Genomic DNA, 14,580 nt, shown 5'->3' with positions numbered 1-14,580 from the left:
AAAGAGCATCTTCCCCCACTTAATCACACAACTATTATGTTCCTACCACTAAATAGCACTTCCAAAATCCAGCCATGTGATGCAGGCATCATTAGAAATCTCGAAGGTTATTATCGTCAGCGCTTTACTCGCCTACTTTTGAAACGAATAGAAGATCGTGTCTTGGAACCAGAAAAGATAAGTCTCCTTGATGCAATTGTAAATGCAGTGGTTGCATGATCAATTGATGTGAAGCCACAAGGAATTGTAAATGCAGTGGTTGCATGATCAATTGATGTGAAGCCACAAACAATTGCTAGTTGTTTTAAGCACTGCAAAATAAAAACCCCTGATGTCGATGAAAAGGAAGTTACAAATGAAGTGCATGAGGAAAATCAAAGTCATTTTCAAAATTGGGTGATCAGATTCGACTTCACTACACTAATCAAATGGATATTAATGCCTTCATCAATCATCCAAGCGAACTACAAGTTGGCTATGCTTTAACTGAAGAATAAATTATTAATGCAATTAGACAAGAAGAGAAGGAGGATAATCCTGAGGATGACAGTACAGAAATACAAAAAGTTTCATTTTAGGAAACTACAAACATAGAAGTTAAAAATTTTTTAGCTTCAACAAGAAGATGCTTATGCTGACCAATTAATACATATCCATAAGTTGACAGATTTAAAAAGATATTTTGTTCCATCTTAATTATTTAATGTAACATGACATATATTTTTAAAATATTATTATTAAGCGGAGGTAAGTTTATTAAAATAGACCCTACAAAAAATATAACTTATTATAATGTAGAGTTTATTCTTAATTATAGCTGATCTCAAGTTGAGACTACAATTTTTTATTACTATGAAGAAGTTATTTCTATATAGAGTATTCTTATTTGAAGTTTCTACTGTATATATACATATATATATATATATATATATATATAAATCAAGACTCCGAGAGTGAAAAAGGTCCTCACCCTAAAGTCCACAAAAACTAACCCATCCATCAATTGTGCTAAAAGCAGTCGATGTATTGAGTGATGCTTGTAGATTTTCTTCATAGATTTCTCCAGCTTTTATACATATATACACTTACGCGCACACAACATATATACACTTACGCGCACACAAATTAACAGGCTCGTGTGTCCGTGACTATAACAAAGTGACAGAAAAAATACTTCCCATAAATCTAAATCTTTAATATAATGCCTTGGAGAACAAATTTGCCATAACCTACCAGAGGAAGATTGGGAAATCAGGCTACATTTTTTTTTCAGGATTAGGCATTCAGAAAGCAAAATCAGGCCGTGTTTGTTTTTGTCTATAATATCATTATTTAAGCTTAAGGTCTATAATATCATTATTTAAGCTTAAGGTATAGAAAATCTCACCCACTATGATTACTGAAACTTAGATGGCCATGAGCATAAATCGCATCTACAATAAGCTGAGATACGCCACACCGGCAGGTTAGCTCACACACACACACACAAAATTGCTGTTTGAGATATTAAGTTACAACAGTGTGCCTGCAATGTATATAATACTCAAAAGTTAATCAGACTTTCAACGTTACATTTCTCTTAACAATTTTGGGGAGCATGTGTGCAGAAAACTCACTATCTCAGCATTATGCACAAAAATGCATAAGCGGATAGCCTAATCAGTTAGATGATGGTATAAACCCATGAATAAAAATTTACTGGGTTAAATGTATAGCCAAAGCCAGCATGAATTGTAGAGAGAGGCCAACAAGTCAGGTCATGAAGCTTGGTACATATCCTTGACAGCTAAGGCAGCTGCTCTGTACCATGCAGCTGCGGCCATCGCACCAGGGTCAGGAACTGATGCAAGGATCTCTGGGGAGATATAGGTGGAACGGCCAGCCTGTATCAGCTACATGTCAGAAATCAAAACACGAAAAAGATAAAACATGAATGTACGAAAGGGATCATTCGCCCATTCATCCTCAATCATACATAAAACATTGGCTTTATCCAAGTCCAACTCTGACTTATTTAATAGTGGATTCAATACAACTATAACATCTAAGCCTACAGCATTTTTGGGAAACTTAAGCTCCATTTGGTATAGTGGTGCCATTGCTTTTAAGCCACAGCAGCTCTGGAATGGAAACTCTACTTGTCAAAGGAAAGTTTGATAGGAGTTCGTAAACACCACTAACTGTTAAGTTAATTAGTTATCATTTCAGTAAAAGTTAATTAGTTGAGTTATCATTTTTCCATAATCAGCTGTGCTGTGAAAGCAATGCGGCAAGCGTCTACCAAACATTTAGGCAGCTTCCCAAAAGGCAAAAGCAAAATGAGGCTTAACCACATGCTTATGAGCTAATTTCCCACTCAATAGGAAAAGAATCCTGTTGTTTCAATTTAGCGTGAATTAATTCATAATAGAACGAATCTTACTTGGCTGACTGACCTAAGCTTCCCCCCCCCCCCACACAACACACAAAAAAATTCAAATTTAAAGCTTACAACTTCATTACATTAACTTAATTATACAATTACCTTTCTTATTTTCCATCATTCTTAGAATTTTTGTAAAAGCTTTCTTTGAGAATAGCATTTGGATATTTAAACGTACTGGGGACAGTGAGATTTCTTCAGAAGATACATTTAGGATTATACTATAACCATGTGGATCACTGAAGCTCTTGCCGCTAATTGACAACTTGCATCAGTGTCAAGATAAACATGTTCAGAGAAATCAACAATAAACTTACCTGTGCCTGCATGTGCTTTGTAGATTCAGCTCCGGCTATTGCTGCTTCAGACGATAAAATGAAGGCAGTGGAAGGATCAATCCCAGCACTTAACCTCTGCTTGCAACAAAAAATATCAACACCAAAAATGATAGCATGGCAGATACAGCATAGGATAATCATAATAATATTTATTACAGCTACAGACCTCCTGAAGAACTGCAGCTGCTGGAATCAGGGCGTCTAACATTGTGCGGTAGCCAGCAGTGGCTCCACCATATTTACTGACTGCAGCAATGGAAGCTTCAAGTGCTTCAGCCCCTGAATCAAAAGAGTCATTAATCTTGGTAGACTAGCATGAAACAATCCTGATGAAGAAAATCATCTCACATTGTTTGGATGTTATGCCTGACTTTGAACTTGCTTTAAGTTTCGCATATGCTGCCTTACAAAATATATGGTACCTGTTTCACATGTAAAAACCATAAATATCAATGGTTGAGGTATACAGTAAAAAGTAAATATAAAAAATATGCAGCTCCAAGCACAAACGGTAAACAGAAAGGAAAGAAAATTACAAGATTCCACTTGTTCCACCCATAACTCTCCTAATAGAAGCTCCAATTTCATTCACTGTTTCGGCAGCATCGTTCAAAGGATAACTGGAAATAGAAAAGGATGATTCATCAAGTAAGCTATTAAGGGGAAAAGGATTTAAAAATTAATTTGCATGAAAACATTGTGATCCAAGAGCCACCTTTGGCAAGCCAGTATTATAGACCGAAAATTTACACGTCATAGACAAATATTGTACCATCATAGAAGTTACAACATAGCAAATCCATAACATCAAAGGCAGCACAGCCAACCCATATATAAATATACAAAATAAAAGACAAAGCTCGAGTAAAATGTAAAACAACTACTTGACATTGGCTATACAACCTTCTTCATTACAATGTCTGTCTAGGATAACCTTGACAAGTTACAACGTGCTTTCCAGTATCTCCATCAATATTCTTCAAGGTATTTATCTTTTCCTTCCAATTCCATACATGAAGTAGTGTGCTATGAATAAATCTTTGTGGAGCAAAAATTCAGCCCAAAACAAACTGAATAGGAAAAGCTAATCGACTTTGAAATAAGAAAATTCATCCTCAGATACTCCTCTCCGACAAATCAGGAAAATTCCAGAGTGCTCTTGCTCTTTTACATAAAAAACGAACACGCCCAATGCTGTAAATAAGTTTGCTGTTTGGATTCCTAATAATTTCCTAAGAGAATATTCATGAAATAGTAAGTTAAATATTGTTGATTCAACTAAACACCACGAGATAACAAGAAAAAGTTCAACTAAGAGTTTATTCCATACCAAATGAGATAGTAACCACCACAACTCTGCCTTCAGAGGATAGAAAGATTAGCTATGTTACCACTTACTTCAGAGTAGATATCACTTGCTACATAGGAGAATTACTCAAAGGAGGCTCACTCCTTAACTAGGAATATGAATGAAACAAGACTTACTAAATAATAAGCCCCTAAAAATGGAAAATAAATTAAACAACAATTTTCTAGATAACAAAAGAAAAACAAAAATTCCATAAGCTGAATAATTCCTCTTTGACTACAAACTTTGATAACATAGAATCTCACAGTCCACTCCAATGAGTTAAAAGTAAACTCTTCAATTATCAACTTTTTAATAAGGTAATTGTGAACATCCTTGCAAATCTTCAAAGCAATTAATGACAACAGATCATTTAGTTATGATTCTATAAGAATAAAATCTTGCAATAACCATCTTCTTTAACATCAAAGAAAAGTATGAAATCGAATTTTATATTATAAGATCTCTTACATGTGGGACTGAGTAATATAGATCTTAAACACTAGATCACCTTCAAATCCGAGTTATTATAAAACCTAATTCTATTGCAGCATAAATGTTATTATTGGCTATCTCCTAAATCCTTTTAACACTCATCCTCGAGAAAATCTTCTATAACTCATCAGAACTTACAACACCCTCTTTCATTGAAACAAAATTACTCCCTGATTACCATTATTTTCTCCTCCATTATCTTAAAAAACTGTTCTCTATAAAATCTTCTTAACCCCAAAAACTTCTTGAGAACTCAACCATAGTGGTTTTTCAAATTACCACCAAACTTGACCACTAAACCTCAAGGATAAATATCCTTACTTCATCATGCGAGACAGTGAGTATATTTTCCAATGCAAGTAAATTAAAAATTAAACATACACACTTCTGAGTTGTGTACATATCAACCCAACAAGAAGAAAACCAAAGAGAAAACTCAGATAAACCACTGGGAAAGAACTATGGGATCAAACAGGAAAAGACATATTGGATTGAAAAGAAAAAAATTCTGTCTTGTTTGTCCATATACGAAATTCAACTGAGACACTAAAACCAGAAATCAGCCATTTTGGATCAGCAACAAAAGAAGTCTTGAAACAAACTAGTCGGTCAAACAAAGTTATTTTGTAATTTCGAGAATAGAGTACTCTACATGTAAATAAGGATTAACAGCAAGCATTAAAATAGATGAATATAAATAGCGAGGCCTATAAAAGAAAATTTTAAGTCAAAATTTGGGAACTCCAATTCTGTTGCAATTTTCTTGTTTTTCTAGAGAATGACCCATGGCAAATCGAGATTCTTTTCCACAACACTATAGAAGTCTCCTCTTTGAAGACTATGAAGCAATGGTGGACATAGTTTGCATAAATAATGTGCAAAAACTCGGGCAAAAAATGGAAGGATAAGATGATAAATGATTTTTGGTCCAAAATTTGCCACAGATGAGCCTAGGTTAACTTCCTCAGTGAAGCAACTAAAAGTTTCCTAAATTGCTGGAATTAGATACTTACTACTTTTTCTTGTCCTCTAGAATTGCTGTTGCACCTCTATACATCTGCAAAAATAAATAAAATTGACATAGGATGGAGAAAACCAAGCACTAAATCAAAGATGCTAATGGAGTTCGACTGGACTCACTGTTGACCCACAGTCACCATCACCAACTTTGCTATCCCATTCATTCAATCTATCCCTAAGATTGACAACCGCTTCTGCTGCTGCTTCAATAGTCACCTCAAGTACATGGCCTTGTTGACTTAGCTGTAGTGGCCGACCTAATGACTAACCAAAAGCAAGCATGGTCAGTTAGTGCTGATGTGAGACTGCACAAACAAATTGTACTTACCAGCAATTAAGCAATTATGAAACCAACAATAAACATGTTAATATTGTTTACAGAATCATAAAGCTATTCTGCTCAAAGCCTCAAATTTGACATATAAAATTGTAAACTGAGTAAAACTACAGAATACAAAATGCAAATGACACAATTGTTTTAAGAGTGAATACACTGATACGTCGAAAAAATTAAAAAATTTCAGAGTTAATCTGAAACATCTTAATTTTATTATGCACCAGCCTATTTCACTGAAGACATAAGCACAACTCTCCTTATTTCAAACAAAATGCAAAGCCATTCATTCCATTTGGTATTGAAATTTCTTGAACAAAACAGATCTAGGACAGTGAGAAACAGTATTCCGTGCTTTTTATCCACTGTCTTACTTTTTTTTCTTTTATTTTAAACTGTTTCCAATGCTCTTTGTGCTTGAAAATTCATCAATTCATTCTTCAATTGATCACTATGTATTTACATCCAAAACAAGTCCTTTAGTAACCTGTTACTTTTCTATCTCAATACAGAACCAGATGCACAGGAAATGAAGGAACATTAAACAAAGTATTGTCCATCATTAACAAAAATAATTTGGATCATTTGATATTTGTTGTACGAAACTATTTTTCTTTCCAAAAGACAAAAGGATAAACTCGTTAAGAGTGTAGAATTACTAGATTTTCCAAATTTTTAAAATGTAAAGAGGGTGGAATCAAATGAAATTTTGTTGCTAGGAGCTTAAAATGACCCAAAAAAAAAAAAAACAAAACTCCAGCAGGTAGGTGAGGTGCAGACTCTATTCCGCCACTGATAACCTTGAATCACAGAGCTCGAGATTTTCTTAAATTCCTACAACCAAAATGAAAATTTATGAGTACATGCCTATAAACTTTTAGAATGGGATCCGATCTCATCTCTGACTAATCTACATCCCTGTTTTTTGGATAAGAGGAACCTACTGCGAATGTGAAGCTCCATTGCAAGAGACAACAGAAGGAGCAATTAGCAACTACCTATACAGTACCTAATCAACTCTGCTTGTATTAACTGATACACTGCCATATAAATGTGATTAATGGATCAACAGATGCGGAAAGTAGCCTGTGACGAGGAAACATCTTGCAGAGAACACTATGGGGATTGCCATTTTGTATTCATAAGAAAAGCATTTGAATATAGCAAACTAACCTCGTCACTCTTCGTTGAATGAGAAGGTGGCATTGGAACAGGAATCTTGGCCGGTGGACGATTACCTACAAGTAAAGAACTCCTGAGCTCAATAAAAGTAAAATCACTATAAGAAGTTACTTTTTCTTTCTATCTGGAGTTACACAATAAATGAACATTTTTTTCCCCTAAATTCCCTGATATATGAACTTTATAACAGTAAAACATATAAATCAGTTGGCCATTAGGGAAGTTTCACACATGATATCTTTATTAACAGAAATGAATACAAGAACACAGAAAGAATAAACTATCATCACATATCACTGACCGTCCACACCAACTGGCCAATGAGGGGCCTTAGTTGTAGCATCAAGATGCTTCAAGATTACTTCATCTGCCTTCATGATGGAAATTGAGAATCCTGAAAGAAACCACCACTCAGATTCCTTGTTTCATCACTTCAACCTAACGCTGTTAGCACCATAAACAAACCTGCCATGTCAAGAGAAGTCATGAAAGATCCTGTGTACACTCTTTCAACAGCCAGTCCATGTTCCAGTTGCAAATTTGGGACTGCTTTTCCTGCTGCAATCATCAGTTCCATCACAGGAGTGGCACCTAAGCTGCAGGCAACAGAGTAAAATATTGTGAAACGTTCCCTCACGACCAAGAGTGCTGCCTTCATGAGTACGAAATGCAATAAAAAAAGCATTGTTTAATCATTTCTAACGGCTAAAATCATCCTTCAAAGCATAAACAGCACTGTTAAATGGCATGAAACGTGAATATTATATTCGAAACAAATGATTTTTTCCAGATCCCTATTCTATGCTAAAAGCAAGTCATTAAGAACATCGGAAAAACACTTCTTTCCAAGCTAACCGTGCAAATATATATAATTTATAGGTGGGTTATTTGAAATGCTATCTTGCTCTCTGTTGATTAAACTGACTTCCAGGACTATTGTTTAATCTTTTAAAGCCATGCTAAGTCAAAGAATTACCTATGAAAATATGGAGATAATGTTCAAATAAGGGAATATTGCAAAACAAGAAAGGTAATCAAAATCTGATCCAAGGTTTTGTCGACTATCAATCTAAATAATGGATTTCAAAAACATTGGGCAGGATAATTGACTTGTATAAGGTTAATTGTATAAAATCAAAAAAGAATTAAGAAGCACAATGTACAACGAAAAATAAAATAAATAATCAAATAAAAATCAAGAAAAATATTAACTTGTATTTAACTTCAAGCTGCCTTACTAATTTAAAATTTCCTATTATTGTTAACATCTAACAGCCTCATCATGAAAAACAACAAGTTCAACTCCATAACCGAGTAAGCATATGCTTCCTGAACATATATAGGCACTTTTCTATCAATTCTAAAAAGAGAAAAGTACAAAGGCTAATTAAAAATGAGGGAGAAACTAATTTTATGTTCAACAGAGTCCACTTTCAAGCTTCTTTCGGGCTTTTGTGTCAAATTAGAGTTTCAAGACACCTTGTTCATTTTCATCTAAAATGCAAGGGGCTATTGAATTTCTTCCCAAATGTGGTATATCTTTTCTTTGGAGAGCTCTTTGTATCGGCTTTTTAATTTTCAGATATCCTGGGCTTACAGGTTGTATGTAAAAATCCAGATATCTACCAGGATGATCCTGGTTTCTATCGACAGTTTTTACACTCCAATACATCTGCCACTCCAATAGTATAAGCCTATTGGTCCCCATAAAAATATAATATAAGGTTGCTCATTCTACCAAAAATATATAAATTATAAGGAAATTTATATCCGCAACATAGAAGAGGGTCAGTGACCTACCCATTAATCATGAGCACCACTCTATTACCTCGGGTTATTGGAACATAATTAGTTTCCTGCAAAGATCGAACAACAAGAACAGTAGAACATCAAATTAAGTAAGCTCTGGAGTAAAATATTGCATCAAATGGTTCATGCGTTGATCAATAAGGATAATAGAACATCACATTCACTATGCTCTGTCATAAGATGTTTCGTCATATGCATGGAGGAAAAAGTACATGTCATAAGAAAAGTTAATGCAGTAAGGGTTTAGGCATTATATTTTCTCAAGCCTTCCATACAAGTCCTGAAGGCATATATCACCATCTATCTGAATAATAGGTCTCAACTCGGGAGGAAGAACAAGTAATAGACATAAAGCCATCCACTCAGGTTAATGCTTAGCTAAATTTATATTTTTCTGTCTTTTAACTTGTTTCTTATCACATTAAAGTAAGGAAACCCTTGCTGGATAATGAGAGACAAACACACACACACACATTATTTCTACTTTTTATAAGGCAGCAAACAAAGTCATTATGCAAAAAGAAGATATCTGCTTAGATATTGCAGCATACCGTAGACAATATTTGCTTAAGAACGTGAGATACAACCACATCTACCGGCTGAAGATCAGCCACTGCAGCACCAGGTTCACCATGCTGAAAAGAAATTTATCTTATTATAAGTCAGTGTAAATGTGGAGGCGAAATTTGGGTCTGATGGCTAAATAAAAGCCACAGCCTCAGTAAAGAGCTCCACCAAAATAACCAGCTACTACATAAAATGCATGTTATCACAAACAGCCAACTCAAGATAGAACTCGAAAAATCTGGACATAGGGAATTTGCTCTGGTTAATCCAGTACAAATTAAAACAACAAATTAATTTTTTTAGAAGTATATAGATATAAATGCTACACTAATTATTTTAAAAATAAGTTGCCACATTGAAAGTAACTCACAATTCCGAGACCAAGTTCCATCTTTCCAGGGCCCAAACGATCTGATGTAACCTGCCCAGGCAGCGTACAAACAGATAATGCAACACCCATCGTTCCTACCATTTCAGATGCACGTTTAGCTTCTGCAGCAACATCAGCAAGAGAAAGGCCACCAGCAGCAGCAGCTCCAGCAATCTGTCTCTTGCAAAGAGTAATTATTAAAAACACACCACACTTAGTAAAAATACAAATGAAACAACAGATAAAGCAGTTGTCTTTCAAACAAGTCATCAAGTTGTGATATGCAACCCAGTTAAAAACTCAACAACACTAATAGTAATTACAAACTGAAAGCAAATAAGTCTAAAACCTTGCCAGGATAGGAAAATTAGTCTATTTTGTCTTTCTTTCTGCTAGATACTACTAAAAATTGACAGCATGGTAAGCTTTTTGCATCAGAAACTAGCAGTAAATTTTTTCATACTATAATAAAAAACACTTTGAGCATAAATGGATTGGGATTACAAATGGCAACTGAAAACAACCTTACATAAACATAAATTTGGTTGATGATGAAAGTAAACAAGTCAAGTAATGTCGTGATAAATTAAAGGAGAGAAGAGAAACTAACGAAAGGATGACTCATGCAAACACAGACAAAAAGAAAAGGCCTATAGTGTGTGCAAGTGAATGAACATGCAAACAACCTTTGTGCATGTGTGAAGAGGAATGGGGTTATGGGTTGGGGGGAGGGGTAAGAACGAACCTTGTTCACAAGAATAGTCCCCGCTAAACCTCTTCGTCCAGCAATGCCACGAGGAGGAGGCAATGCACAATCATCTCCAACAATAACGATCTGTAAATGCAAAGAATATCATCATTATTTTAATATCTTACATACTTGAGTATAAATTTTAAGAACATACCTCTACTTTATAACCTTCAGATTTTGCTTGTTCGGCAGCCAAACCAAAATTTAAACGATCACCAGTATAATTCTGTTAACATCCAGATTGCAAAAATATAAATCAAGAAATAAAAGCCAAATAAGGATTCATTGGGATCATAATTGGTAATAGCAATTCTAACCGTAGTACAATCAAAAAGCTCCAAAGAAGAAACTTATAGAATGCAATAAAACAATTAATTGTTAAATTGCCACCTGAGTGCTTTTGATATAACAGTACCGTGACAATAAGAAGACATCCCATAGGACCAGTTACAGCATGAATGCCCTGAAGTTAAATGATACAGGACCAGTAAACCAATTCAATATCATAATTCACAGAATTACTAGCAAGATAAACGTATAAGAAGCAATAAAACATACAGCTAGAATTGAATCCACTGGAGGAGATGCAAAAACATCCCCGCAGATTGCAGCTGTCAGCATCCCTTCTCCCACAAATCCAGCGTGTGCAGGCTCATGTCCGCTTCCGCCACCTGCATCACAAACAATATCAAGATAACAAAGATCCCAATAATATGATGAATCCAGTGTTTGACAAAGACAAGCGGCTGCAACCACTTGATCAAAGGAATGTCGAAAAGTCTACAACCCAAATGGCCCAACTTCATTCAGATATGGACCAAAATTTAGCCAATTAAACTAGGAGTGTTCTTACAAGCGAGAGTCCTAAAGTCTTATTTAAGAAGTAAAGAAAAAGATAATAATTCAAAGCTGTCTTTAACTTTTTAACAGTTTTATATAGGAAGTTTTGTCAAAGGATCTTCAATTTGTAAGTTTAAAGAGTCGTCCTATATTTCCCAGGTTTATGAAGAGGTTCTTGATAGCAGACAGCCCTGAGCCCTACATTATCTACTTGTTAGGTCACTAGTAGAATAGAGTTATAATTGGCATAAAAATGGACTAAAGATTTTTTTTTTTAAACAATTGCATGCAGATTCTTAGTCTATTTACTGCTGCAAAAGCATGACTTTATTAGAAATGGATCTCCTATATTTCTGACATCTATGCTGGTAAATTGTTCCTTTAATCTTGATCTATCAAACCAAAGAACTATCACATTTGTGAATTTGAAAGCATAGAAACAGCAATATGTCAGATTGTCTGCCGCAAGGGGCTTGGGATTTTGACCTGTCGAAGCAACGAAAGATTAAACACTTTATTTAAAATGATAATAATACTGCATTTCACCTTTTGTTTCACAAAAATATAAGAAAATCTGAAACATTGTTTTTCTGATGGACGGTTTACCTGATACCTAGTCATCTGTTTCAAAGTTTGTCTCATGATGTCCAATTCAAAAGTTTTGTCATATGTGAAGGCTCAACCCCAACTTATATTTCGTAGGCAATCTGTGAACCTTAATGCTAAAACAATTTGTCACTTTTAGGTAAAGGAGCTAATTGATCTAGCTCTGAACCGTATTATACAAATCCAACCCAAAAGATTATCTAGTACATTGAGGCCTAAACAATTCTGTATTTAGACATGGCCAATTTCAGTTTTTAGAGCACCATGGGGACTCTTGCTAATGGAAAGAAAAATCACTTGAAAACTAATCTAGTGTTAGAGAGTTGAATTATGTCTTTCCTGAGTAAATGGTTGGCATGACATGCTCAAAGTAAATGATTCAGTAGGAATGATGTCATTATGCTTTGATATGAAAGATGTGGGAAATAATATTTCATGACGGTTATTTATTTATTTATTTATTTTTTAAGTTACAGTTTTACTATGTTAATTAGAGAAGTAAGCAGCATCCCTTTCCAAGAATCTCACCTAGAAACCAATGGCATTACTTCAAAACACATTCACATCACAGTAGCTAAGAAATAATCTATTTTAACTTATTCATTCATGTCAAATTACAGATTTTGGTCTATCATCCCTACAAATGCAAAACTCATTACATTCGATAATTCATGGTTAAAACTATAAGAGCTTGAGAAAAGGTAATCACAACACAAATATGAAACAATTGTTTCAAGCTTATGACCGGAACAATATCAAGTACTGCAGCCTGAAGATATCAAACCTGATATAACTGCAACCTTGTTATACGTTGCACTTGAAACATCAGCACGTAATACAACCTTCACCTGTATTACAACAGAAAAGGAGACAAACTATAAGTAGCATAACAGCTATGTTTGACAGCACAAGTGGAACATAGAAAACTTATTCACCTGCGGAAAACCGTCCAAGAACTGCAGACCAGGATAGGTTTCCACAAGACCCTCAATGAACTCAGTCACCACATCTGCAACCATTTAAATAAGCTATTTCTTCTTTCTTCTCCACAAATAAGAAAGTAAACCCACTCTCCTACATGATTCTATCATCATTTTGCATTATAAGTCATCACTTCAATGCCTAATAGCAGTTTAAACAATATTGTACAGACTTTCTTTTGTTCATCAAAGAAGCAAAACAGACAGACGCCATCACATGTAATAAAAAACAACAGCTTTGTCAAAAATGTTCATTTCATATCTTAGGAGTATTCACTTTCACACAAGCAAACAGAGCCCATAGTTTATGAAATTTTTACATTCAAATTCTGTGGCCAAGAAAAAATTTAAGGGGAGAAAAAAAACCTAGGCCATCATGCACATTCTGATAACATGCAAAAAGAAAATTAAATAAAAATACTCGTGCAGGCAAAAATAGCTTTAAATTAGAACCAATTTATATATTAACCAAAAAGAAAAACATAACACTCGAATTTTCATATCTGTTTTTCGCGGCGACCAGGAAGAGCGCAAAAAATGATCAATTAAATCAAAAGGAAATAAATAGGGAGAAAAATGCAAACCATTGGGATCACTGATAAGTTTCTTCCCTTGAAAGGCCATAATCGAAGAAGAGTAAGAGCGAGAAACGGTACCCTTTAAACCCTATTAAGTGTAAAGGCTGTGGTTTTTGCATCAATTTCAAAAGAGAGAGAATGGTTGTCTGGTTGTTTTTGGTGGTGACTTATAGATTTGGAGAAGTCGATGGTTTGTCTCAACAAGAAATGAAAAATTATTCCTTTTGATTATTTTACGGAATAGTGGGGCAAAATGGCCCCACCCTTTACCTGAAAAATTGACCCAATTCATTATTTTTGTTCTAAAACTAAGTTTTTCTCTTATTAATCGGGCAATTAGTACTTTAATTTTCCTTTTATAAATAAGTAGAGATAAATAGGAGAATTCAAATATATAAAAACAAAATATTTTTTGACTAAGTGGGAAATGATCCTGATATTGGTTGTCATCTATTTGGACCTACTATGCCATTAATAGATAAACGAAAAACATGGAAACTATAGTCTAAAAATTTATTTTCTATATATTCAAAATTGATATATTTTTATCTTTTGGATCTGTCCATAGTACCAAATTCTATTGTCTAAATTCTTTTTATAAATAAATAGAGATAAATAGGAGAATTCAAATATATAAAACCAAAATATTTTTTTATTATAGTTTCCATGTTTTTCGTTTATCTATAGAATATTGCACTCTTAAAATACCATAGCATAACCTTATCATTTTAGAGTACACAGTTTTTCTTGAAAATCGCTACACTAGGGTGGTATTTTTCCCCTCAAACTGATGAATAATATTTATTTAAGGAAAATTATCAATCATATACCCTTAATTTATTCCGTTATTAAATTTACTATAACACTTTTAGAATATATCAGTCATCCATCCTAAATTAATAAAATGTATCTGCTGTCCACCAAACCGTTAGTTACCATT

The 14,580-nt window shown here is 34.2% G+C and overlaps 1 protein-coding gene across 2 annotated transcripts; it reads right to left on the bottom strand.

Moving 5' to 3' along the window:
- Positions 1-1,506: 1,506 nt before the first annotated feature.
- LOC102609834 (putative 3,4-dihydroxy-2-butanone kinase) lies at positions 1,507-13,841 on the bottom strand. Of its 2 annotated transcripts, none has more exons than XM_006493200.3 (20): positions 13,647-13,841; positions 13,018-13,091; positions 12,867-12,930; positions 11,195-11,307; positions 11,052-11,099; positions 10,791-10,862; positions 10,631-10,720; positions 9,886-10,065; positions 9,500-9,583; positions 8,940-8,995; positions 7,605-7,735; positions 7,441-7,533; positions 7,131-7,195; positions 5,744-5,887; positions 5,617-5,660; positions 3,297-3,380; positions 3,109-3,182; positions 2,927-3,039; positions 2,740-2,835; positions 1,507-1,883 (listed from the first exon to the last, which is right to left on the bottom strand). In XM_006493200.3, the coding sequence occupies exons 1-20, from the start codon at positions 13,684-13,686 to the stop codon at positions 1,758-1,760; spliced, it is 1,791 nt and encodes a 596-aa protein (XP_006493263.2). In that variant the 5' UTR covers positions 13,687-13,841; the 3' UTR covers positions 1,507-1,757. The 2 variants fall into 2 exon arrangements, with proteins under 2 accessions (XP_006493263.2, XP_006493264.2); XM_006493201.3 differs by having other exon boundaries at positions 9,886-10,059; positions 13,647-13,840.
- Positions 13,842-14,580: the final 739 nt, after the last annotated feature.

The sequence above is a fragment of the Citrus sinensis genome, chromosome 3 (assembly GCF_022201045.2).
Source record: "Citrus sinensis cultivar Valencia sweet orange chromosome 3, DVS_A1.0, whole genome shotgun sequence".
NCBI lineage: Eukaryota > Viridiplantae > Streptophyta > Magnoliopsida > Sapindales > Rutaceae > Citrus > Citrus sinensis.
Note: the sequence above shows the minus strand (reverse complement) of the source record. Positions and strands in the feature narration are given on the sequence as shown.

Excerpts from the sequence above, each read along its gene's own strand:
- LOC102609834 (XM_006493200.3), bottom strand. The coding sequence starts at position 13,686 with ATGGCCTTTCAAGGGAAGAAACTTATCAGTGATCCCAATG. Across the intron at positions 5,888-7,130 it reads ATTCAACGAAGAGTGACGAG|TCATTAGGTCGGCCACTACA; the intron begins GTTAGTTTGCTA and ends GCTTTTGGTTAG. Across the intron at positions 3,040-3,108 it reads AGGCATAACATCCAAACAAT|GGGCTGAAGCACTTGAAGCT; the intron begins GTGAGATGATTT and ends CTTTTGATTCAG.